Here is a 23,548-nt window from a genome sequence, read left to right as displayed (position 1 = left end):
TAGATGTAGAAATAATTAAAGACTGTAAATTATCATCAACCCAAAATACAGAAACTTCTTCAGCCTCTATACTTCTGATTTACCAGTTTTATAAAATGCAGAGACCACACAGTTTCCCACTTTCTGACAAGCAGTACTTATTTTCTATCTCTAAATGCAAATGTGACCAGAGGCTTGGCATCTGCCTGAGGGCTCAGTCAGCTGACAGTATGCATCCTGGGGAGTGATCTATTGATCCATATTCAATATCTGCTACAGTCTCCAGCTCAGTAAAGTTGGGAGATGAATAAATGAGGAGCAGAACTGACAGTGCATACAAGTACACTAGGACTGGGAGTGCCTAAATGGCTTTACTTTGCTGTGTTATGTGTAAATACCCCCAAACCAACATTTTTGATACACAAGTGTAGAAATAATGATGAGCTGCATAACGGATGTATTTCAGATGTCAGGTGTATTTCTCATGCAGCTGAATGAGAGCTGACACAAGGATAGACCGTGTCGGCAGGGAATCCCAGAATATTTAGAGTTTAAATATTCAGTCCAATCTGAGAATTAATTAACCGATGAATACTGTAAAATAAAGCAGAGAAGAATGGAAAGAAAGTGACCAGGACGAGATGGAGGAGGTGGGGGAGTTGTCAGCAGTGATGCATCTTTCATCTCTAACAAGGTCTGAAAGCTACAAAAACACAGACATTGACAACAGACCCCGAGAACACCACTCTCCTCCTTTCATTTGATCTTTTCACTTCGCCTGCCTGCCTGATGTGTTTCAGTCTCACATCTGTAGCCCACGTTTTTGTACTTAGACTTTAGTCTTTTCACACCTGCTGTTCTCCGCAAACACAACTCCACAAGTGTCTATACCTCTTAACGCCACCTGAAAATCTGTAAGGTTACAGTCAGGCAGAAAAAAGAAAGACTATCACAGAATATCCAACAAATATGCTTTAAATCTACCAAGTAATATTGTAAAACCTTTGATTAAACCGTTAAACAGATGTAGTCATTTGATTTGTGAAAAGGTCACATGCTGGATAGGGCGATACTGGGTGTGTGTTTGTGTGTGTGGCTGGAGGTGTTAAGGAGGGAGGATGAGGGGGGACGCAGTAGCGGGCAGATGCTGAAGAGAGAGAGAAGCAGGATATGGGAAAAAACAACAAGTGAGTGAACTGTTGCTCTGAAAATAAAGTCGCCGTGCGCCGGATTAATTCGCGGCGAAAGTCTGCAAAAGTAAGCGGTCAGAATATGTAGTTTTCTCTTTGAAGCTGCGATCCACCACTTCGGCATCGCTTCCACTGCTCCCGCTGCCTTGAGCGTTTTCTTTTCTTTTTCTTTTTTAATTAAATGTTTTTTTCTTTTTGGTGTGGTCCCGCCAGCACGCAGGACTCCAGGATGACATGCTGTAAGTTGGTAGTATTACTATGACTCTGTTTCCGCCGAGCAGAGTTTGGACCGCAGCGCAACTTCAGCCGAAGCGCCAGTAGACGCGCCTCAGTCTTTCGCTCGGGTCCTGGACCAGCTTTCCTGCGGCGTTTCTGTCTGAACCCGTGGGATGAAAACCCACTGAAGACCGGGGTTAAAAAAAGAAAGGAGCAAAGAAAGAAGACATCTGGGTGAGCTGATTATTGCAGTGTACTTTTATTTTTGCACTAGTTTATAAAAAAACTTTCGGAATCGTTTTACCCACCCTGGCCATATTGAAGCTTGGTCACTTCAATTTTAATTTAAATGAAAATGCTAAAATAATTCATGCATTTATGCTGTTAGGTGAGCAGAGAGCTTGTGAACAATGCAGTAGGCCTGGAATAATATCAACATGTAGCTTTTGTGTCTGTTGTGTTAAACTAGTGTTAACCTGTTTGCTTTTATGAATAATACAAAATGTTTTAACATGAATTTTGAGGACCTGAACGTGATTAATACAAAAACAATCCACCTGTGTGGGTCACACTAGTTCCAATTTTGTACACCTTTAAATATGAAATTACTGCAACATGAAATGTTTCTTAAATGCCTTCCATATTTAACATTTAAATTATAAATATGTGTTATAAGGAGATCACATTTTCTTAGTCCTGTTATGATTAGGCTATATGTGTGTGTTCTTTTTCTTTTAGAGTGCAAGGGATTCGCTGATTATCTGTGATTTTTTTTTTTGTTGCTCTACCTTTACTTCTAAAAAACTTAGATTCTTAGCCCTTCTTATGAGCTGCAACAAATCTGTTGTTTGCGTGGAGGAATGGGTTTTTACGATAAATACAATGGAGCACCAGCAGTAAGGGAGATAGAAAAAAAGACCAGAGATTTAGCAGTTTCCTTGTTCTTCTCTTTTCATTCCTGGACAGACAAGTAAAGCGCCCTTCCCTGTATGTGGTGGGTGAGATGAACTCCAGTGGGAATACTGTAGACCCCACCTGACAGCTCTCTGCCTGAGCAACTGAAGGATTTTCACTGGAGCTTCTACAACCACAGAAGTGGATTCGTATAAAAAGCAGCTTGCCTAAAATCCAGCATCTCAGCGGTTTTACTCATTTTGAACCAAGTAATTTAGAATAGTTGTGTTATATGATGTATACCTTTAAAGATGATAAAATCCTGAAGACATAATGATCTAGGGGAAAGTGAAAAATAAAAAGGATACACATGTACTGAAAGCCAAGTAATGGAAAACCCTAGATTTCAGTCTCCCCCTGACTTTTGATTTTTTTTTCTCCTCCTGTGTGATGCGTCAGTCTTTCCCAGTCCTTGAATAGCACCCCATTTTCTTTTCTGCGTCCCGCACAATCACATATTTCCCTGCTCCACCTTCTCAATTCAGTGGTTGCTTTCTACCCAGAGTTCAGCCTGGCCGGCACAACCATTCCAGCTAAAGGGGAGGAGGACTTCCTCACACTGGCAGCCTCACGGCTCAGCCGAAAGAAACGTGTCATTGGGGCTGGAGTCGGCGTGGCCATGGTTCTGGTCCTGCTGGTAGCCATTCCCCTATTGGTCCACACCACCAAGGGAGGAGGGTCCGGAGGAGGAGGCACGCACTATGAGATGTTGGGTAGCTGCAAGATGGTGTGTGACACTTTCACCCCCCCACAGGGAGAGCTGACAGCTGTCTCCCCTCAGCCCCCGGACTTCTCAAACCGCAGGGGCAAACAGGGGTTCAGAGGAAGCCCTGGACTTCCTGGTCCTCCAGGTCCTAAAGGCCCCCCTGGAGAGCCCGGTAAGCCCGGCCCACCTGGCCCACCAGGGCCTGGACCTGGTGGTTACGGCCCTTCCCTCTACAGCCCCAAAATTGCCTTCTACGCTGGCCTCCGGAAGCAACACGAAGGGAGTGAAATACTCAAATTTGACGATGTGGTGACCAATGTAGGGAACTACTATGAGCCGAGTACCGGCAAGTTCACCTGCCCTCTGCCAGGTATCTACTACTTCACCTACCATGTCCTGATGAGAGGAGGTGATGGGACGAGCATGTGGGCAGACCTGAAGAAGAATGGACAGGTGAGTGCGAGTTTAGGTGGGTTTGTGCTGCAGTGTTTCTGAACTGGACTGACCTCCCCTTACAATCAAACCAACACACAAACATTAGTAAGAATCTTTTGCATCAGTGAGTTCAAATACAAGAGCAGTAAATATAAAAGTATATAATAATAATAAAATAACATATATAATAATAACGTATATAATAAAATAACATGCTTAGATCAGAACTTCAGGTAATAGATGCAATTCACTAATTTAAGAAACATATTGTCATATAGTTTAAATGCAGGAAGATGCTGTGTTATTTACTATTGAAGTGGACTTCATTGTGCTATGCAGGTGGTGACTGCCACTCAGATTTTGAGCATGGTTAAAAAGAAATCCCCCAAAAGTGAATTCTAAACAATACTCCACTGAGAAAATCATAGTGAAGTTTTAGACAAATCAAATATAGACAGAGATAAGTAAACTGAAATACACTAAAAATGTAAGAGACTTCAAGGACGCAAAAAAGAAGAGGAAAGGAGGTGGGAGTAAGAAATGGTTTAGAAGAAATTGTAGTTATTTGCACAACTTGCATGTGGAAAAAGAGAGAAAGAGAGGGAGAGAGAATGACAGCCAAGCGATCAAGAGGATAACAATCCTCTGCGTCTCGGTGGAGCAAAGCCAAAATGCAACAGCTGGCTACTGTCCTCTGAGAAACTCTGACTTTAACACTAATAAATAAACAAGTACAAAATGCCTGGAAAAAGCCTTGAATGCTTCCATCTGGAGAGCAGTGACAAGCTTGAAGTACTAAGCCCTCGCTCTGTTGAGGCGCTCTGATTCTGACATGTGTGCTACAGAACAGAAGAGTGATGTCCTGGGGATTACTGGAGAAGAAGAAGACGAAGGGGGAAAAAAGCATGCTTTGCATTGTTGCAAAGGTTTAATGGTAACACAGTTTGTCCACACAGATTACACGGTACATGAACTGACAACAATATGCTACTGAGCAGAGCATCACTGTGCTGGGCTGCTATTCATTGGTACGCTTTATTAAATCTACATCTAAATAAGCAGGCTAAGAAGGATTTACCAGAAGAACACGGGCTAGTTTCTAATTTGAGAATCGCCACTGTGGAAACAGACAGATGCAGATTTAATATAAGGGTTAAATCTTATTCTTACTTCAATCAAACATTGCACATACAAATTATGTGTGTTACTGTACATGTCTTAACTATTAGGACACATTGATTTCTAGTTTTCATCAATACTGAAGCACCAACATCCCTGTAGGCCTCGTCAGCAGCCCTTGCCCAGTCTACTGTAAGTGTAAGTGCTTGCGGCAGATTGCTGTTGCTTATTTATGACCTGAAGCTACCCCCAGGTCAACTACTGGGAGTCACTTGTCCAGCAGCAAGAAAACACATCTGACCTTGCTAACTTTTCCACTATTGGCCAAAATTTAGCAGCAGCAACATCACGGAGGATGCTACAAGGAAACAAACCCAGGGTTGCTGCAGTGGTGGACTAAAGCTATATTTACAAGTTGCCCGTGTTCCCCAATGTCAGTTTCTTTTTTGGTTAGTGGGTTGTGTCACAAAGCTCTGAGACGTAGTAGTTCAAGAAATAAATTTTTTTTTAAAATTTATTTATAAAAGTTTTTTTTTTTTTTTACTGAAAATGTGCTTGTTGTAGCCTGACATTCTCTTTTTCTTACTGATTTTGAATGATATATAATATATAATATGTGGCATCCCCTGATTTTCTATTGTAGTGTGTGTGTTGCAGATCTGAGGACAGATAATAGTTATAAATTAGTGCCACAGCGAGTTTGATTATTTATTATTATGCCTACATTTTATATTTTATTGTGACAAATTGATCATCACAGCCTGTGAAAGATTGACTTTGCACTTTGAAAAAAAACAACCTTTTCCTAGCCCTGGAAACAGCATAGTATATCTTCCAAATGATTGTTTGCAGGGAAAGCACCTAATCTTTAAAGTTGAAATGTTGGAAAACAATATTTGGTTCATTGGCTTGCATAATGACTGATATTGCTAACCAGTTATCATACTTTCCACCAAAACGACATAGTCTACCCATATAATAAAAACAGTAAGTTAAAATGAATGTCTTATCTTATCTTATCTTACTTGCTGATGCTGTGTAAACGTACATTTGAGCTAACCATTACTTTCAAATTCAGACCTGTTAGTCTGTTTCATGCTGCTTCCAGACATGTAGTATATTGAATATACATTATGTGACTGATCGAGTCCATAAAGAAAGCTTTTCCCAGTATTATTGATTTGACAGCATGTACCTAAGGTGCAGAGTAAAAAGGACAGACAGCTTAATGCCAGATATAATTGGGGGGACCTGGTTTGTTGCAGCGTGCCTTCACAGACATTGTCATTCCTGTCTTTTCCTGCTATTAAATCTTTCATAGCTTTTAGATGAGATCTTCTCCCCTTCACCTGTGCCCTTCCTTTAGTCATGTGCTCGCGCACATACACACACATACACACGTGCACCTTGCACTTTTCCTGTCCACACTAGCTATTGACTCCTTCCCCATTAATTATCTTTTTCAACAACTAAATTATTAAACCCAATTCAGTGCTGATCTTGCCCTTTTCATTGCACCCACCTTCCTTTTTTTTCTATTCTTCTGCTAATAGACAGGTGCTCATGAACCTTGGTGAAGCTGCTAGGTCAATGAGAAAACTTTAATACAGAAATTCTCTCTTGAGAGATAGCCAAGACACTACAACTACTACACCACACTACACTACAACTATTGTTATTATTGGTCATTATTGTGAATTTGTTGTTCTTCAAGGAAGATTTGATTCTGTTTCTTATAAGACATGAGAAATAATGATCAATTAAAATATTCACAAAAAAGAAGAAATATCCTTGTTTGTTTTAGATGAAAAGATAGATACCAATCTCTTTCCTGTACGGTGACATGAAACACAGATTTTCATATCACAAATTACCCTACCCAAAACTACAAATCTTAAGAGCACATTTCAAGGTCAGGCCAGTTTCAGCCAAATGGGTGATTTTCAACAGTTTTCTGTTGGCTAAGTGCTTTTAAAAACCAATGAAAACCAAAAGAACAGCATTTAAAGCCAATTCACGGTAAAATAAGCAAAATATGGCAAGAAAATAAACAAGGACACTATTAGATAAAATACAGACGCTCTTTCATACATTGAATGGAAGCATGACCAACAAAGGGTGTTTACTGCTACTGTGGACCATGTTAGTATGTCTCCAGATAGATAGATGAATAACGATGTTTGCAGATGACATTGTGATCTTGTGATTCTTGTGATCTGGAAGAGATCATAGAGAGGTGGAGGTACGCTCTGTAGAGAAGAGAAATGAAAGTCAGTAGAAGAAAGAAAGCATACGTGTGCGAATGAGCAGAAGACAGGTGGAAAGGTGAACCATGGAGTAGAGATAGTAAGGGGAAGATGAGTCTAAGTACCTATGGTCAACCATCCAAAGCAATGTACAGTGCATAGGAGAGGTGAGGAAGAGAGTGCAGCCAGGGTGGAGATGCTCGGAGATGAGTGTCAGGGCTGATTTGTAACTGAAGGATGGCAGCAAGAGTGAAAGGGGAGGTTTAGAAAATGGTAATGAGATGTGCTTTGATGTATGGTTTTGAGATTGTGCAACTGACAGGAGGCCATCTGGAGGTGGCAGAGCTGAGGATCCTAAGATTTTCAATGGGAGTGACCACGATGGAAGGAGTAGAAATAAGTACATCAGAGGGAGGGGACGAGGGGTGGAGACAAAGTTCGAGGATGCTGAAGATGCTTTGTGTAATGTTGAACTTAATTCCTGTTACTGAACAAGAATGGTTTAATAATCAGTTACTAGCAGCTCATGTGCTTATTAACCAAATCTTTAGTTAAACTTGAACTGGATCCAGACCTTTGAATCCATTCAAACTGACTCATTACCTAATCAGACTGTAAGTAAAAGATGGAGGTACTTGAAGTAAAAAGTGAGGCGCGAGGGGCAGCTCGGGCTGAGAAACTAACAGACATTGCACATCCACACGGCAGCGACTTGTACTACACTACAAGGTGTCCAATTCAGAAATCATACACTGGTTTTTCACCTGTTGTTCTCTAAATGGGACCAGTATTTTCATGCTATAGTTAAAAAGACCTGAAACTAGAGATGAGATGATCGTTGATCATAAACTCATTAAGAAAGTGTTTACTGAGATTATAATTCAAATAAACAGTAGTGTATTGACTTCTATACAGCCTGACATGTTTTTTAGCCTGAAAATCTGTCCTTGTCAGTTAAAAAGAACATAAGGTTAAGACTTTTTATTTAAGCTTTACTTTCCAGAGGCTACTTTCTTTAAACCAGCATTATTACTGAGTAATAAGTCGAAAAAGTGACTGAAGTGTTTTTACTTTGCTCGGCTCTATTTTTTAACCCTTTAAAACCGGTCAGAGTGGGCACGCTCCATTTTGCGCAACTACATTTAAATCCTGGTAGCACTGCAACCACGTGAGCTAGCGCAATAATTTTTTTTGCATATGAAACCGGAGGAGTTGTACATCTTATGCCATCAGCTTGTCCTAAGTCACAGTTTCCTTCCACATATAGCTTTGCAAAAACTGCATAAAAAGCACTTGCAGCAACAAAAACATAATAATCCAGAAACACTTTTGCCGATCCAATCAGCTGTTCGTAACTATCGCATGTCCGCCATGACCTGCCCGAAACCGGAAGTGACGTCATTTTCGCGGAAATGTAGTTTTTTTTTTTACCATCAGTGTCTCATGAGCCTATACTGGTGATTTTAAAAGTTATATTTGACTTTATGACTTTCTGTGTCGTTTCTGGGATGCTTAGGATTAATATCGCACTGCTGGAAATAGTTTCCCACCACAGGAAATCTATTTTCATTTTTCCTGCAGTATATAAAAATTGGTGTATTTCAAAAAACTACGAAGAAACTCAAAATAAATTTCCTGTGGTGGGAAACTATTTTGTGCAACTTTTTTGTATTTACAGTTTTGAGGGATAAGCCTCTTAAATTTCTCTAATTAGAAATATATGTTAAAAAAACAAAAACGATTTTCAATGTTTTTGTAGTTTATTGCACTTTTTTGTAATTTATGTAATTACTATGCACTTAATGCAGACATATTATTAAAATTTAGGCTGTAATGGTTGTAATGATGTATAGCAACTTGAAATGCTCCCAAAAATGGCTCTACAACATGTAAAAACATAATATAAGCTCTGGCGGACTAGGTTCTATGGTAGGTCTTAAAGGGTTAAAGCCTATCAAAACCCATTTGTGAGTAAGGCCATGTGTCACTGGTGAATATACTTATCCATTTTTATTAAAGTGTGCTTCAGCTATAACCCCATAACTTCAGCTATAATGAAGCTATAACGTCATTAGGATCAGGTGTCCTATAGACACTCTGCACTTGCAATTTGTCTCTAGTCATTGTTTACAGAGCATCACACAACACATTTGGTTAAAGTAGACATTTATACATTTTATTCAGATGTTTTGCAGATTTTTGGTTTTACTCTGTGCTAATTGAACACTTAAAAAAAAACAGATAAAATCTGATCTCACTGGCAGTTGGGTCCAGTTGCATCCTTGCTGTACTGAAGGGAAAAAAAGCATTTCCTTTAAAGTCTGCCTTTAACATATTTCACAGCATGAGGTGACTTGTGTGCGTGCGTGTGTGTATGTGTGCGCGCATTGGGCCTACGACAATCGTCAGACTGACGGGCACAGTGTTGATCCACTTCTTGTCAAAGGGAGCAGAGAACAAGACACATCCTGGGGAGAGATCACTGCAGAGTGAGACAGAACAGACGAGCGGGCTGACAGAGAGACAGAGATGGATGGATATTCACAGGAGAATGGACAGAGGTTCTCTAAATTAAGACATGAGCTGAAGACTAACCACAAAGCAATGCAGTCAGCCAGACAGTATATGACAAAAAAATATCAGACGTGCGGCCGGTTCTTCATCTCAAACAATGGCTAATGAATTATGTAGCTGATAAGCTTACGCCACGTTTGCAGAGATTAAGCACTCAGTGCAAAGAATCTCCTCGCTGCGTCCCATAACTCATCAAGAGATTGGTGTTGAGGTAGATGACCTTTTCAATGGATATATAATTCACCACCAATATGTTCTTTGCCCTTTCAGTGATGAGCATGGAGTGGGAGTATGAATATTTATAGCTGGTCCAATATGGTGGAATCAGGGTTGGTCAGTTGGTCAGTCTGTGGTTCTGATTGCATCTGTGTAGTTGTTGCGTTTCACTTTCTCAGACAACCTCGCTTTGGTAGCGCCACTGGTTGCATCTTTGAGGCTGGTGGACAAACTGGGCCCATATAAAGCTCAAGTGTGAGGCTGAGAAACTGATTAAAAGTTGTCCCTAACCTTTGGATTAAAAGATTAAGTTTCATTTCAGTTTCAAGCTTTTAAAGAAAGGTCTTGATATAAAAAAAAAATAGCGAGGTTTGTCCTTAAGCGTAAAGCACCAAAGATATTTTTTCAAATGCTTTTCATTTTGATACTCATAAACATCGCATGCCCCCAATACTTTTTTTAATTATTATTTTTTTTAAATCTTCTTGAAACGCCCAGCTAAAGTGTGTCTATAATGAGGTCTGTGAGCTAACTTGTTAATTAAATAATACAGTAAAAAGTCATGATTATGACAAACTTGGACTCAATTAGGAGAAAGATGAACTCGCCTCCAGTAGGTAGGTGTGATGCGGCTGCTGTGAGAAGAGGAAGCTGCTAATTACAGTGAGCCAGACAAGGTGTCAATATGAGGCTCATGACTTCATTAAGCACTTTTAATTTTATTTTATTTTGGGACACTGGCATGCTGTTTTCTTCCTCCTCCAACAGTTGTGCATGTCTTGCTAGAATCATTAATAAACATTTTCTCCTGTGTTTTGAATTGCATTAGTGTCACAACGGCCCGACATTTTAATGGGGAACATTTTTCGATAAAGGATGAAAGTCCATCTTTTCAGACAGATTTCTTGTAGAGCAAACTTAAAGAATTTGTCCTATATACCCTGCAGCTTTTCTTGCTTTTTTTTCTCTTCTTCTTGTCTTGTCTTCTATGTATTTATGCACTTGTCCGTGTGCACGGCCATTATTTAACTATATGTTTCTTGTTGTAATGGCCGAGGCCATTATATTCCAAAGACTAAAAGGACTTGGCTGGTTGTTACTGTGTGTAACCGTGCCTTTGTTGTGCTTTCCTTTTGCCTTCCCATTATATCATTATTCCTCCTCATCAAGGAAACTGTATTTTGTCTCTTTCATAAGCAGCAGTGTGCTACAGTGTTTCTGCTTTCATAACTAACAGGAACAATTCTGAAATGTCCCTGGGTTATTGTCATTTTTAGAGGTTAGAGCAGAATTATCAGAATGGGCTAATCTGTGATCCAGGGTTTGCATGGTGATTTAGTGTTTAGTTGTTTTCTATTTCTGAGTATAAGTTTTTTCCAGTTAATGCAAGATAGTAAACACTGGTTTTAAAAACAGAAAAAACATCAGCTCCCTCAGCTCTGGCATTAAATAATGCCAGAGCTGAGGGAGCTGATGTGCTTCAGGTAGACCATCAAGAGAACACATTTATATCCAATTAAGATATCCCCTCTACTGTCAAAGGTTTCAGTCTAGAGCCAATTAGAGACTTTCTAATCAACATCTTGACACCTTGGGTCCTGAGTGTCATGGCGAAATATTAGCATTTTGTATGCCAATTAGTGTCTGAGTCTGCAGTGCAGGAGAGGGGTTACGCGTCGACCTGCATAATAGAAACAAGAAACCTCAGGCTGGTACACATGGGTGGAGGTTGAGAGAAAACAGACGCTTTTATGAAAAAAAAAGGCCAATTCAATTGCCCTTCTTCTCTCTCCCTGTTCACCTTTAGAGGTCCCTCAGGTAAGTTTAAGAGACCCCGTCTCAATCGCTCGCTCCGCTCTGAGAGGTCTGTACATCACAGTGAATGAATCCTGTCAGTTTTATTACCAAAGGATCAAGGCACCACTGCAAAACAAAACAAAACCGAGAAAAAATAACACACTACATGGACAGCACACCTCCCAAACCTCATTTATAGCCCCCGTTCTCCTCTAAAACAGGCATGCTTGATCAGTTTGTTATCCAACATCCTCCCTCTCCATCACTCAAGGCCTCCCTCAACTTTGGCTTCCTTTACTCGCATCCTGTGCTCGGACTACTAAAGTGCACGCAGCTGCTTACTCGTCTGTGCGACCTAATCCAAATTTCTGCTCTCACACCCACCTTTTCATTACGCATACACTCTTCTCCTTGCCCCATGCCCTCCTTACATCAATTTTCTCAGACATTTTATGAATGCCTCTATAAATATGGTGAATGCGTTATGGCTAAATAAATGTGAAATACATGTGTCAGCCCTTAAAAAAATGTCACATGAATGAGTGGCACACAGCTGAAAATGTAGATTTTATTGAGCATTTAGGACTGTTGGTGAATTATTTCCATGCTGTCAGTTTCCTCACTCTCTCTCCTCCTACCACCGCTCTCTGGCTCTCTTTCCACATTTAATGTTGCCCCAATGAAAAGTGTAGGCAGTGTAATCTTCTCTATTGTCCCTTGGGTCTTCCTTCTTCCCAACAGCAGCAGATCACGTCAGAACAGCGTTGGGCCAACAGACAGAAATTCACTCCCTTGTCGCTATCAATCTCCGCCACTGTTGACAATAATCCTGATCTGCCTTTGCTTCTTGTTTTCACTCCCAAAGCCCCAGTGCCTCCTGCCCACTTTAGGAAAACAAGGTTTCACTGTGATTGTTACTGACAGCTGAACCTGCAGACTCATCTGTGCTGGTTTCAGTGTCACAACACAATACGATCTTAGTATGGCCCGATGGGGGAAAAATAAAGCCCTTTTAGTGGTGGAATAAAAATTCAATATTCAGATAATGAGGAGGGAAAATAACAATTCAATTAATGCAGCACATATCTACAAAGCTTGGACAGGGCAATATAAGCATGTGGCTATGGACTGTATGGAGACCAGTGAGTTAGATGAAGTGTTTTCTTCATACTTAGTTGTTATATTGGGAATACATGCGTGTGGTTTGGCATTGCATGATTAAAAAAGCCAGGAAAAACATCATCTGCAGCATAAGTTGTTCGAAAGATGCACAAATGACCTGTTCCGTGTGGATTAATGCACCCCAATACCATCACTGATGCTGGCTTTTAAACTATGACGACCTGGGTGATCCTTCTCCTGTTTAGAATTTCACATTTTGAATGTTCAGTTTTTAAATTCACATCAATTTGATTTATTCTTACTTTTCTTTTCCAATGATTTACAGTCAGTGATGACACGGCATTAGTGAAATTGCAGTGACACACAAAGGTAGCCTAGGTAAAGTTTTTCCTGGAAATTTTAAGTAAATGTAGAACAGAAGTGAAAAACACCAACTAAAGTAATTTAAGATTGAAACTTTTCAAGAGATGCACGATATTGTCACGAAAATTGAAATTGAACAATTTATTTCCTCCTGGGATGTTGTATCTGATGTTGAGCATTTTAACCAGCTGCTCATAGCTCTTCTTTACAACCACGTAACCACATTGCTACTTTCCAGCCTGCTTTTCCTGTAATATGGAGCACAACTAGCAAGTACTCCAACAATCCTTGATGAAGTCATTTGTTTACTTTTGGGTAAAACATGATCAGCTCCTACTAACTCTGTTTTTAGGTATTTAATCATCACTGGATGCTAACACGCGACTCTTGCTGTCAGACATGTTTGGCTTTATGTTCATTGATTGTCCTAGGGAACATAAATGCATTGCATTGCTATATCATTAATATGGAGAAATCACACTTCTTTTAAATTATGTAAATTATTGTGGATGTCATGATATGGCACAGACCCAGTTTTTCACTACATAATCCTGCATTTCTAATGCAGTGCCACTTGACCTTGCTCTTTGCATACAGAGATTTCTCTGAATTGTCTGAATGTTTTAATGATACAACATAAGAAAAAAAAACATTAATAAATGCTTTTCTTTAATTGGTGAGCTGTTGTATTTGTCGACATTTCCTCACCATTTTTCTTCTAAAAGTGTCTCTGGGGTATTTTACTGAACCCCATTCATGTCTCCAATAAGTCTAATAAGTTGATGTTTTACAGGCATTACAAAACTTTATCTTTTGTTTTCCCTGTTGGGGACAGATGCAACTTTAGTGCCTGAAAGAGTTTGTTGCTGACACAAAAATAAATATATTTTTTTGTTTAAATTAAGTAGAAATTGTAAAATTAAAAATTAAAACTTATATATGGAGAGTGAGAAATTAATAATTTTTTAATGTGGAAGAATAAACATTCAATAAACTCCAGTTTGAAAAAAAAAAAGGTTTTTTTGCAATTATCTCATGGTTCAGGTTTTACAAGTCACAGAGTAAAATAGGTCACACATTTCATCATGTGATGTCAGAGTTCAACTTATATGCAGATATATTTGTTCGTTTGTTGTTATGAATGTAACATATAATTCGTGAAGCAGCTTATGTTCATCCATGAATTACTTCTACTGTCAATCGTATTAATATTGATAATATTTAAAAGGTCACACTCTTGTAAATATGTAGATAAAATGTACAAAGATACGTCTTGTCCACTAGTTTACTGTATATAGGAGGGGAAAGGGATCCATGAATTAATCATAAACATAGCACATTAAATGTCAGCATCTCCACTGTCTGAGTAGAGGCTAAGTAAACCTACGTGCCTCATAAAGAAGTCAACCATAAAAAGCCATAAATAACAGTGTGTCCTTTTGGCTGGCAAATATAATTAGCTGGTGTTCATTTAAAAGGCCATTCAATGAGGTGGTGTGAATATCACTGCTGCAACTTTTGTTGTGATCCTTAAATGCTGATTCAGGTAAACATCATTTTATTTCAAGCATGGTTTAGGTTTGCTTACGATAATATTGTCAATGTACATGCAGAGGTAAACTCACTTTAGCTGTAATTTTATTTCTATTGGTCTGTCACTACCCTAAAAACAGTTCAGAGGGCTAGACGCTCCTACAGGGTCTAGACTTCAGGAGCAGGCCGCACCTTTTCCAGCACATCCCCTGCTCCTCCATTGAACATGTAGGTACATTTACATTTTCTCCAATCAGCCCTCCGGCCATAACAAGGTAAAGGTGCTTCAGTCTTTACTCATTGATCCAGTGGTGAAAACCTGAAGAAAACTGACCTTCACATGCACAGTTTTTATGAGACAATCCTTATTCCCTCCATTTTTGAGTGGTCATAATGTTTTCTGCTCACTGGTGTACTATACAGCAATCCTCACAGCAGCCGGCCAGCCTCTACCTCAGCTGACAGTATACTGTCAGGGGAATCTTGCTGTTCAACCATGTAGACAGATGTTGAATGTACAAGATGTAACAATCCCTCTACTATAATATTTCTTCTAAACCTACTTGTTCTCCTCAGGGGAGACATGCAGTCCCTTCAGAGCAAAGCAGCCTAGCACTGTAAAGTAACAAAATGTCTTCCATTGTTCTTGTTCTTTCCTTAGCTGTTCACCTGAGATTCACAAAACAAAAAAGGAGGAGATGTGAGGTTATCATGATGCATAGAGAGGGCAGGGTGGCTTGTGAATGTGCCATAATGTATCCTGACCTCCTGCTAGTATTTGGTGGGCCCGTTTGACCACTCTAGCCTATCCTGTGCCCCCATTTATTGTGATTGTACGGAGTTATTGAGGAGTTGGACCTATTAGGCGAGGAGCTGCCATAGCTGTCTGCCTACCAATTACTAGCCAGCAGCTATGTACAGCCTGCCCCGAGGTAAAGAGGGGTAGGGGATGTTGTAAGAGGTTGTGGGGGAAGGATATAAGTGGGGTTGGGGATGCTGGGTAGGGGTTCTCAGGAGACCTGCCACAGCAGCACGTCGTTAATCAATCCGATTTAGACCGGACAGGGACACACTTAGACGCTGCCCCCGCCAACACTGCCATGGCAGGGGAGAGAAAGCGTGTGCGTGACCTGCATCTTATTCCAGTATGCGGACACAAAAAGATGGATAGATGGGTCCAGAATGAAGAGAAAGGAATGGGGTGGCAAATGAGAGAGGGATGATGGAAGGGGCGTGAGGTGTGGAGGGAGAGACAACAATTAATGGAGTGATGTGAGTTGAATTAAAACAAAGGAAAGATATTGATTCATTTCTGTCCTAAGGAGGGGAGTAAAAATGTTCACCTTCTTGATGTGAAAGAAAACCCCACAGAGAGAAATGTATTTGATAAAATTGATGAAAGGGGCAAAATAAAAATGTTGGATGGAGGAGGAGAAAGGGGGAAGTTTAGTCTGATTTGATTTGTCTTTGTGATCACAAGAGATCAGTGAAGTTTGATGACTGGCGGAGATGATGGACCATATCCTTAGTCAGACTCACAGGAGGAGACAAGGATAGAGTTAGGGCGTCCTATTTGCATTCATTAATATGTATGCACATGTGCACTTTATTTTCCACTATTAAATGGATTGCCTGCTTGAATAGTTTGTTACCCAGCCAGTGATAGTGCAATTTATTATAAGGAGATTTGCTTACCGAGTGCGAAAACAACTCAGATTTTACCGAGAGCGGATGAAATAACAGGCACATTTAACAACATCATAAATAAAGACGCTCCTTTGTCACCAGAAAAGCTGCTCAACTAAATCCTGGGATACTGGATTGGTCTTCGAGAATTAGGTACACAACATTAAGTCTGGTAATTGTGCTCCCTTCTGCAACATGTATGGGATCATTGCCATCGTGTAATATAAGGGCAGTGCTAAGTGGTTGCATATTAGTATGCATGTAAATATGTATTGTTAGATATAATGACTTCTTCCTAAATGACTGGTCATATCATTACAGACCAAGCATCATGTGGATTGCATTTCCTTCTCCAATCACAAAGCTGTCCAGATGTTGATAGAAGAGTAAATAATGCCTCATCTGAGCAGATTTACTTTTTAAAATTGTGCAAGGCTCCATGGTTTGCAGCCTTCACACTGGATAATGTGTTAGCTCTGTATACCAGCAGTTAGTGGGTGGCAGAGTTTTGTCTTACAGGAGTGTTGATAAGATTGTTTAGTGATTCTGAGGCTGCAGTGTGCTGACGTTCAAATGTCCTTGGCTGTGCCTTTTATTCATATCTGACGCCAAACAGGGACAACATTCTTCTTTTGAATGTTTTCATCAAAACATCGGACATTTTCATCATCTCGCTTGTCTTGAAACTATGGTTTTATCGTGTTTCCTTAAAGCCAAGTGATAATTACTTTCAGTGCATTCAATTCAATTATATTTTATTTTTATAGTGCCAAATCAAGTAAGGTAAGCACCCTAAAATAATAGAGTGAAAACCCAAACAATGAAACCACCCCCAAGAGCAAGCACTTGGTGAAAGTGGGAAGGAAAAACTCCCAACAGGAAGAAACCTTCAGCAGAACCAGGCTCAGAGAGAAGAAGCTATCTATTGCATTAGGGCTAAGGTAAAGATAACGGGTAAGAGAGACAGGACAAAAATTTAAAGTTACAGCTCCTGTCATGCGCCTTTAAGCCTCATGCAATACATATTTTGGTAAACTCTCAACACTGTCATCACTGATGCCTCTGGGTTATTTCTTTTGTTTGCTTGTTTTTTTAGCAGTACCAAGTAGCATTAGGGATTGATGAGTTGAGCTTTTAGCAAATAATAGTTTTAGTGGGCAGTGGAGATAGCTACTGGATGTGTAAATAGACAAGTTCACCACGTCCACTTGAAAGGTCACAATAAGCCAATGTGGTATTCACAGTTTGTCTACGATCCCTTTCTTGTGATGAGAGCAGCACTGTCCTCTGACACAAACAGTCAATGCATGACAAGCAAAGACAAAAAAAAGGTAAATAAAACTGAAAGCTGTTTGCAGTTAATGACGCTGACATGGATGAGCAATAGCAAACACTTATAGCAGTGATCAGAATGTGTGAACCTTCACTGTGTTTTCTGTGTTTGTGTGAAAAAATGAACTGATGTGTTCCTTGATACTTTTCTGCTAATCTCCCATCAAACTGTCCTCAGCAACAGGTGGATCAGGTGTGACGGCAACAATCCTCTGGAAAAAAAATAAAAAATTCATGGTGACTAAAAAAGCTGGTGGTCTGAGACGGGAGTGTGAGGCCAAAGATCACTGCACATCTCATTTATCTACCCAGTGGACAGGAAGGCATCAGCACTGATTACATTACACCACGATAACAGAGTGAAACAGGAAATAAAACAGCAGTAGTGAACAAACTGGTTGTAGGTGAGATAATGTGGTGAAAAAGATAAACGTGTTAAAGGGAAAATGTAAAAAAATAGAGGAATTTTAGTTATTATCAACAACGAATTTAAATATAAATAAAAGTAAATGCGTTCTTAACATGTTGGATTAGATAACTGGACTGTATAACACATTTTTGACTAGTGTGAAGTCCATAGTTCTGTCATGCTGACTAGTTAATTAACATTTAGATGGCAGTGGTGAACATGTCTCCTCTGCAGGTGATAATTAGTGTTTGAAGGCTATAAGAGGAGACCTCCAATTAAAAAGAGAGATTTGTAGAAACTTGTAGTTGAGACTGGATACTGAAGATGAAATATTAAAAAATAGCCATTGAAAATCACTTTTGGTGTCTATAAGTAGGTTTATGATTATATACATAAAAGCTGTTAGAAAAACAGAAAATATTTTTAACAGTATTTTTTTTATTTACACAAATGTTCATGTAATGGATGTGCAGCATAGTTACATTTTAGCTAATACTAATCTTTAATTTCTCTGAAAAAAGCAGGTTGTGTCAGCATGAAAGAAGAGTTGCTGTTTCATGCCTTTTTGAGAGTGCGTGCAGACCATTGTCGCCCACGAAAACATGATTCAGCCTCACCGCAGACAACAACGTGTCTGCAAAACACACTCGTGACATCAAACGTCTGCTTTCCACGTGGCATTTTCTTCTTTAATGGTCTTTTTTCAATCTTGGCTGCCTATCAATTCCTTACTTGTGCTTTTTCGCAGGTGAGGGCCAGTGCAATCGCTCAAGACGCAGATCAGAACTACGACTATGCCTCCAACAGTGTTATCCTGCACCTGGACGTGGGGGATGAAGTGTGCGTGCAGCTGGACGGGGGCAAAGTTCACGGGGGAAACACCAACAAATACAGCACTTTCTCCGGCTTCCTCATCTACCCTGACTGACAATGTCCTCACATTCCTATACTCCCCCTCTGTAATCAAGCAAAAAGTTTCATCTCCTTTCTTCATCTAACACTGCCATAATGTAATTTGTCATTTAACTGCCCTTCAGTAAATGAAACATTGTAATAATATGACCACAGCTAATAGATAGAGCTTGAAGAGAATTTGTGTAAAAATGAGTATAATATTGTACATATTACCAGATAACATTTACTCAATATAATACACTTGTGTGATCACTATTATGTGCCATGTACAGTATGTGTAAGCATGGCTAAAACACAATTTAAATACATCTTTTTCATATGCACACGTTTGCCTGTACACACGCGAGTGTCCACACGTTAAGTGAAATTTACTTGTCGTTCTGAGAGAGGATGATCGTCCCGGCCACCGCTCTGAAATCGACTGGAATGATATCTGAATGTAGACTGTCAACCGAAGTGTGCGTATTCGGCTGCGGCCTATCACCTTTACCGTGAGATGGATTTCCAATACGGCCGTAGATGTCAAACAAGAAAAGTCATGAATATATTGATCAGAGCTTATAATAGAGCCAACTTCATGGTCATAATCCGGTGTGTTGTATGTCTGTGTTGATGCCGCATACATGCCTGTGCTTGCCCTTTATTTTGTGCTGAGGTGTAAAAGCATCATGTTACTAATGGTATGACTTGCACAGTCTCTGACTCCTGCAAGAGGGAGGAGGAGGGGTTTTGAGATGTTGATAACAGACCTTTAACAAACCCAATATGTCAATACTGAGATTTAGCTTCGAGATTTATCCTGACACCGCCTCATCATATCCTGCTAATGAGCTGAGGCTTCTTCTACAGCCTCACCTGTTGGGCGACACACAAATCTTTCCTCTTTAAATAGTGATAGTTTGGGAAATATGGTAATTTTTCAATATGAAGATCATGGGATGCAGTCGAATAGCTGAAGTAGCTAGTTCGACATGCTATCTGCCCACCTTAAATGTTGAGATTGATGGATTGTGTTAAAAGCCGGCTGTCATAGTGAGGTTTAGAATTGATATTATTTATTTTTAGAGAGTCTCACATGAAGGCTTCCATAATGTTCTGCCCACTTCTTCAGTCATGGCCACTAAATTCGATAGATTGTGTTTTTTCTATCTGCAGAAATGTTTTTTTCGTGGCATGGCTTTGCCGGGAAATCAGTCTCTCCACCCTTCAACTCACATATGTGCGTAAAGCAGGGAGAGCAGCAGGAAGACCCTCATACAGAACAGAGCAGGCATCAGTAACAACAGATAGGACACTGATGCATGACGGGATGAGAGGTGGGTGGCAAAGCGGCTTGCAGATGAGCAAGCTAAAGCAGCTTATACAACACTATCAGTTGATGCTGACCGGCACCGAGATCAGCTGATGTGTCAGGACTGCAGCTGAGCTTGACTTCATGGCCTGCCTGAGCTAATGCTCTGCTGAAATTGTGCAATGGATTTTAAAAAAGAGAGAGCCTCCCTACCTCCTCACAGCAGGCCAATCACAAGAGTGAAGCGGTTGTAAATGTGTGATTGCAAGAAAAACAGTTTCCCAGTCTAGTTCCCAAAATGTGAAGCTTTTTTCTTTTTAATTTTAATGTGAATGTATCCATGTGAAAAATCTCTTGATGTTACTGCCATGTGCCATACCTATAGGTTCTCTGTGCCTTATACTATCAATTTATTTTTATTTTTTATGCATGAGATGGTTTTCCCTTGTTAAGCTAAGTGAAGAAGATGGTCCACGTCATGCAAATAGAAATCAGACACACTACTTATAAGAGGGATTGTCTTTACAATGTTAGTGCATACTGACTTAATGAAATGCACACGTTTATGTTGCAAATAGTGACTACGAATCTTTGTGTGTAACTGGATGTTACTGACCCTTGTAAATAAAAGGCCACAAAACTAAGACCAAGATGAATTCTGTATGGTGGGAATCAATTACAGAAGCATGACACGGTGTAATTGAAACTCTGCATCCACAAAAATTGTAATATTTCAATGGATCTGAATTTTCACGTTTAATTTTTTAACAGTTTTTAATAATATACCTTGAACGTAAAACTCTTTTTAACACATTTGTTAGAGTTTAGTGCCATGCAAGTAGAGGGCTTCATTTTAAACCGTGTGAAGGAGACGTTATTATTAAGGTAGCATGACCATACCCAGATATTTGGATGTGGATTATTCTTACTCTTTTTAGTCTTGTGGTGAAATTGAAAAAAACAAACAAACCCATCTTAATGTCGTATATTGTACACAGACATCCCCCATGTGTAGCTTCATTTAACCTCTGCGCCACGATGCGTCCTATTGTGTGTGTTTTCTGGCGCTGCTACCTCTGTTCCCGAGCAGTAAAGATCCATTGCTCTTACTGTTCTTTGCGAGCTGAGACCATGAAATACAATTAAAAAAAAGATTCAGGATGATTTTACTGTCAGGCGGAACCAGTGCTTTCTTTATTGCTTTTATTCTGTCTTCTTTCCACAGGAAAACAAAGACGCTGTTGCAGACCTGTTATGATAAAGTGTCTTTGAAGTTTTCAGGGTGTTTTTTATATGTTAAAAAATGTTCTTTTTCCTCTTTTTTTTTTGCAGCGCTGAGGTCTAACACATTTTTCAGGTTCAGTTATTTGCTCACATAATTTTGCAACAGTTGCCTTGAGATGCACAACTCTCTCAAAATGCTGAACAACAATGTGTGTGTGTGTGTGTGTGTGTGTGTGTGTGTGTCCCTGCTTGACTGCATTATATGCAGAGGCTTTCTGTCTTGCACTTTTTGTATATAAATATGACAAAGAAGAACAGCAAATATATATATATATATTTATACTTTTAACTTTTATACTTTTAAATATACTATATATATATATATATATATATATATATATATATATATATATATATATATATATATATATATATATATATATATATATACATACAACCCTAACCCTAAGTATACAACCCTAACTCCAAAAAAATGTATATGCTCCTTTCTCAAGGCACAAAATAGAGAGAGGAGAATCTTTAAAAAAAGCAAACTGGTTTCCTAATGCTTACTGGTATTTGCATCAATAATAATAATCTGTCTACACCTGTGTTTAAAATACAGCTTTGCAACTTTTTAAAATCACCTGTAAAACTAACTACACCTATGAGTACTATTTAATTTCCTCTGTTTAGCAAATCTGCCCAGTGAAAAATATTAGCTCATTTTGAATTTGATAGTAGTCAGTTGGGGGGGGGGGGGGGGGGGGGATGATGCAAAAGGCTGGAAAAGTAGGTGGTAATTAAAAAAAAGTTAATTAGATTGGAGTAATAACACTTATTAGTTTATCTGTTACATGATTGGGTATAAAAAGAACATTTTATAGTGGCACAGTTTCTCAGAAGTAAAAATAGGCAAATCCAAACCCAAAACGGTATCTACAAACTGCTGAACAATTTTAGGACAATGGTCCTAAACATAAAAGTTTGAAGACTGAATATCTCTTCAATATCATCTACATTGCATAATGTCAAAAAAATTCAGAGAATATGGAGAAATCTCTGTGTGCAATCTCTGTGAAATCACTGGCCCTGTGGCAGCACTGCATTAAAAACAGGCATAGAAATCACTGCACGAGCTGAGGAACAGTTCCAGAAATCATTTTCTGTGAACACAGTTTGCTGTGCCGTACACAAATGCAGATTAAAGCTTCAACAGGATCCTCAAACACCACCATCATCTCTGAGATCTGGACTGAGACAAAGTGGAGAACTGATCTGTGTACAGACAAATCTCTTTGGAAAACATGGAGAACAGGTCTTGTCTAAAGAAGAGAGGGACCATTCTGCATCTTTGATGGTACGGGGATGCTTAATTTTCTATTGAATTGGCAGCTGGCACAACTGGAATGGCACCGAAAATGCTGAAATGTATTTATAGGTTTTAGAACAACATGTGCTCCCACCAGAATGGGAAGGCCTATAATATTTCAGCAAGACAATTCTAATAAGTTCTCTGTGTTCTATTGTGAATAAATTATGGGTTTATGAGCTTTGCAAATCATCGTGCAAATGTGGAAAATTAAATTTAACTGAGTTTACATTTCTGGCAATGTGCAAATTGCTTAGGATAATAAGCACTGTAAAGGTGGAATTGCAATGTGTTGTTTGTGTGCAAAAACATTGATTTTACTGTAAACTACATGTATTTGTGGACATTTTTAGCTGTGCGTTTCTCTTTGTAGGATTTTAGTGGCAGTAAATCCCCAAAACAAAACATACACAAGAATAAGGTATTCCAAATTTAGTGAGTTGGTTAAGCAGAAGCATGTCAGCCACAGGCATCCATAGCCACACAATGTTGACAAATGGGCACATATTTGATATTCTGATCTATTTTGTTCTGTTAAAAAAAAAATTGCCATATCTTTAACAGGCAGTATTTCTTTACGTAGACATGTTTGTTTTTACAATATTTTGATTTTTTTAAAGTGTTGCTTTGACCTCAATGCTAACTTCCAAACAGGCTTAGAATGCTAGCATGTTGATGTTTTGAAGGTTTTCCCATCCATGTTAGCATGCTAACATTTTTTGTACTAAGCACAAAATTCAACTATTGATCAAAAATAATATGAATAAGAAAAATGCACTGTGGTTTGTACATGGTTGCTTTTGCACTACCTACAAACATCCAGTGTAGACAGAGGAGCCTGCATATAGAATTTAATTGCATCAAACAAT

The 23,548-nt window shown here is 39.2% G+C and overlaps 1 protein-coding gene across 2 annotated transcripts; it reads left to right on the top strand.

Annotated features, from left to right (window-relative positions):
* The first annotated feature begins 648 nt into the window (after window positions 1–648).
* Window positions 649–21,642, top strand: c1ql4b (complement component 1, q subcomponent-like 4b). 2 transcript variants are annotated; one of them, XM_085160277.1, is made up of 3 exons: window positions 649–1,619; window positions 2,843–3,498; window positions 18,626–21,642. In XM_085160277.1, the coding sequence occupies exons 2-3, from the start codon at window positions 2,959–2,961 to the stop codon at window positions 18,803–18,805; spliced, it is 720 nt and encodes a 239-aa protein (XP_085016403.1). In that variant the 5' UTR covers window positions 649–1,619; window positions 2,843–2,958; the 3' UTR covers window positions 18,806–21,642. The 2 variants fall into 2 exon arrangements, with proteins under 2 accessions (XP_085016403.1, XP_085016402.1); XM_085160276.1 differs by having other exon boundaries at window positions 650–1,619; window positions 2,352–3,498.
* The last annotated feature ends 1,906 nt before the right edge of the window (window positions 21,643–23,548 follow it).

The sequence above is a fragment of the Neolamprologus multifasciatus genome, chromosome 5 (genome assembly GCF_963576455.1).
Source record: "Neolamprologus multifasciatus chromosome 5, fNeoMul1.2, whole genome shotgun sequence".
Lineage (NCBI taxonomy): Eukaryota > Metazoa > Chordata > Actinopteri > Cichliformes > Cichlidae > Neolamprologus > Neolamprologus multifasciatus.
This window is presented reverse-complemented; position numbering and strand designations above follow the sequence as displayed.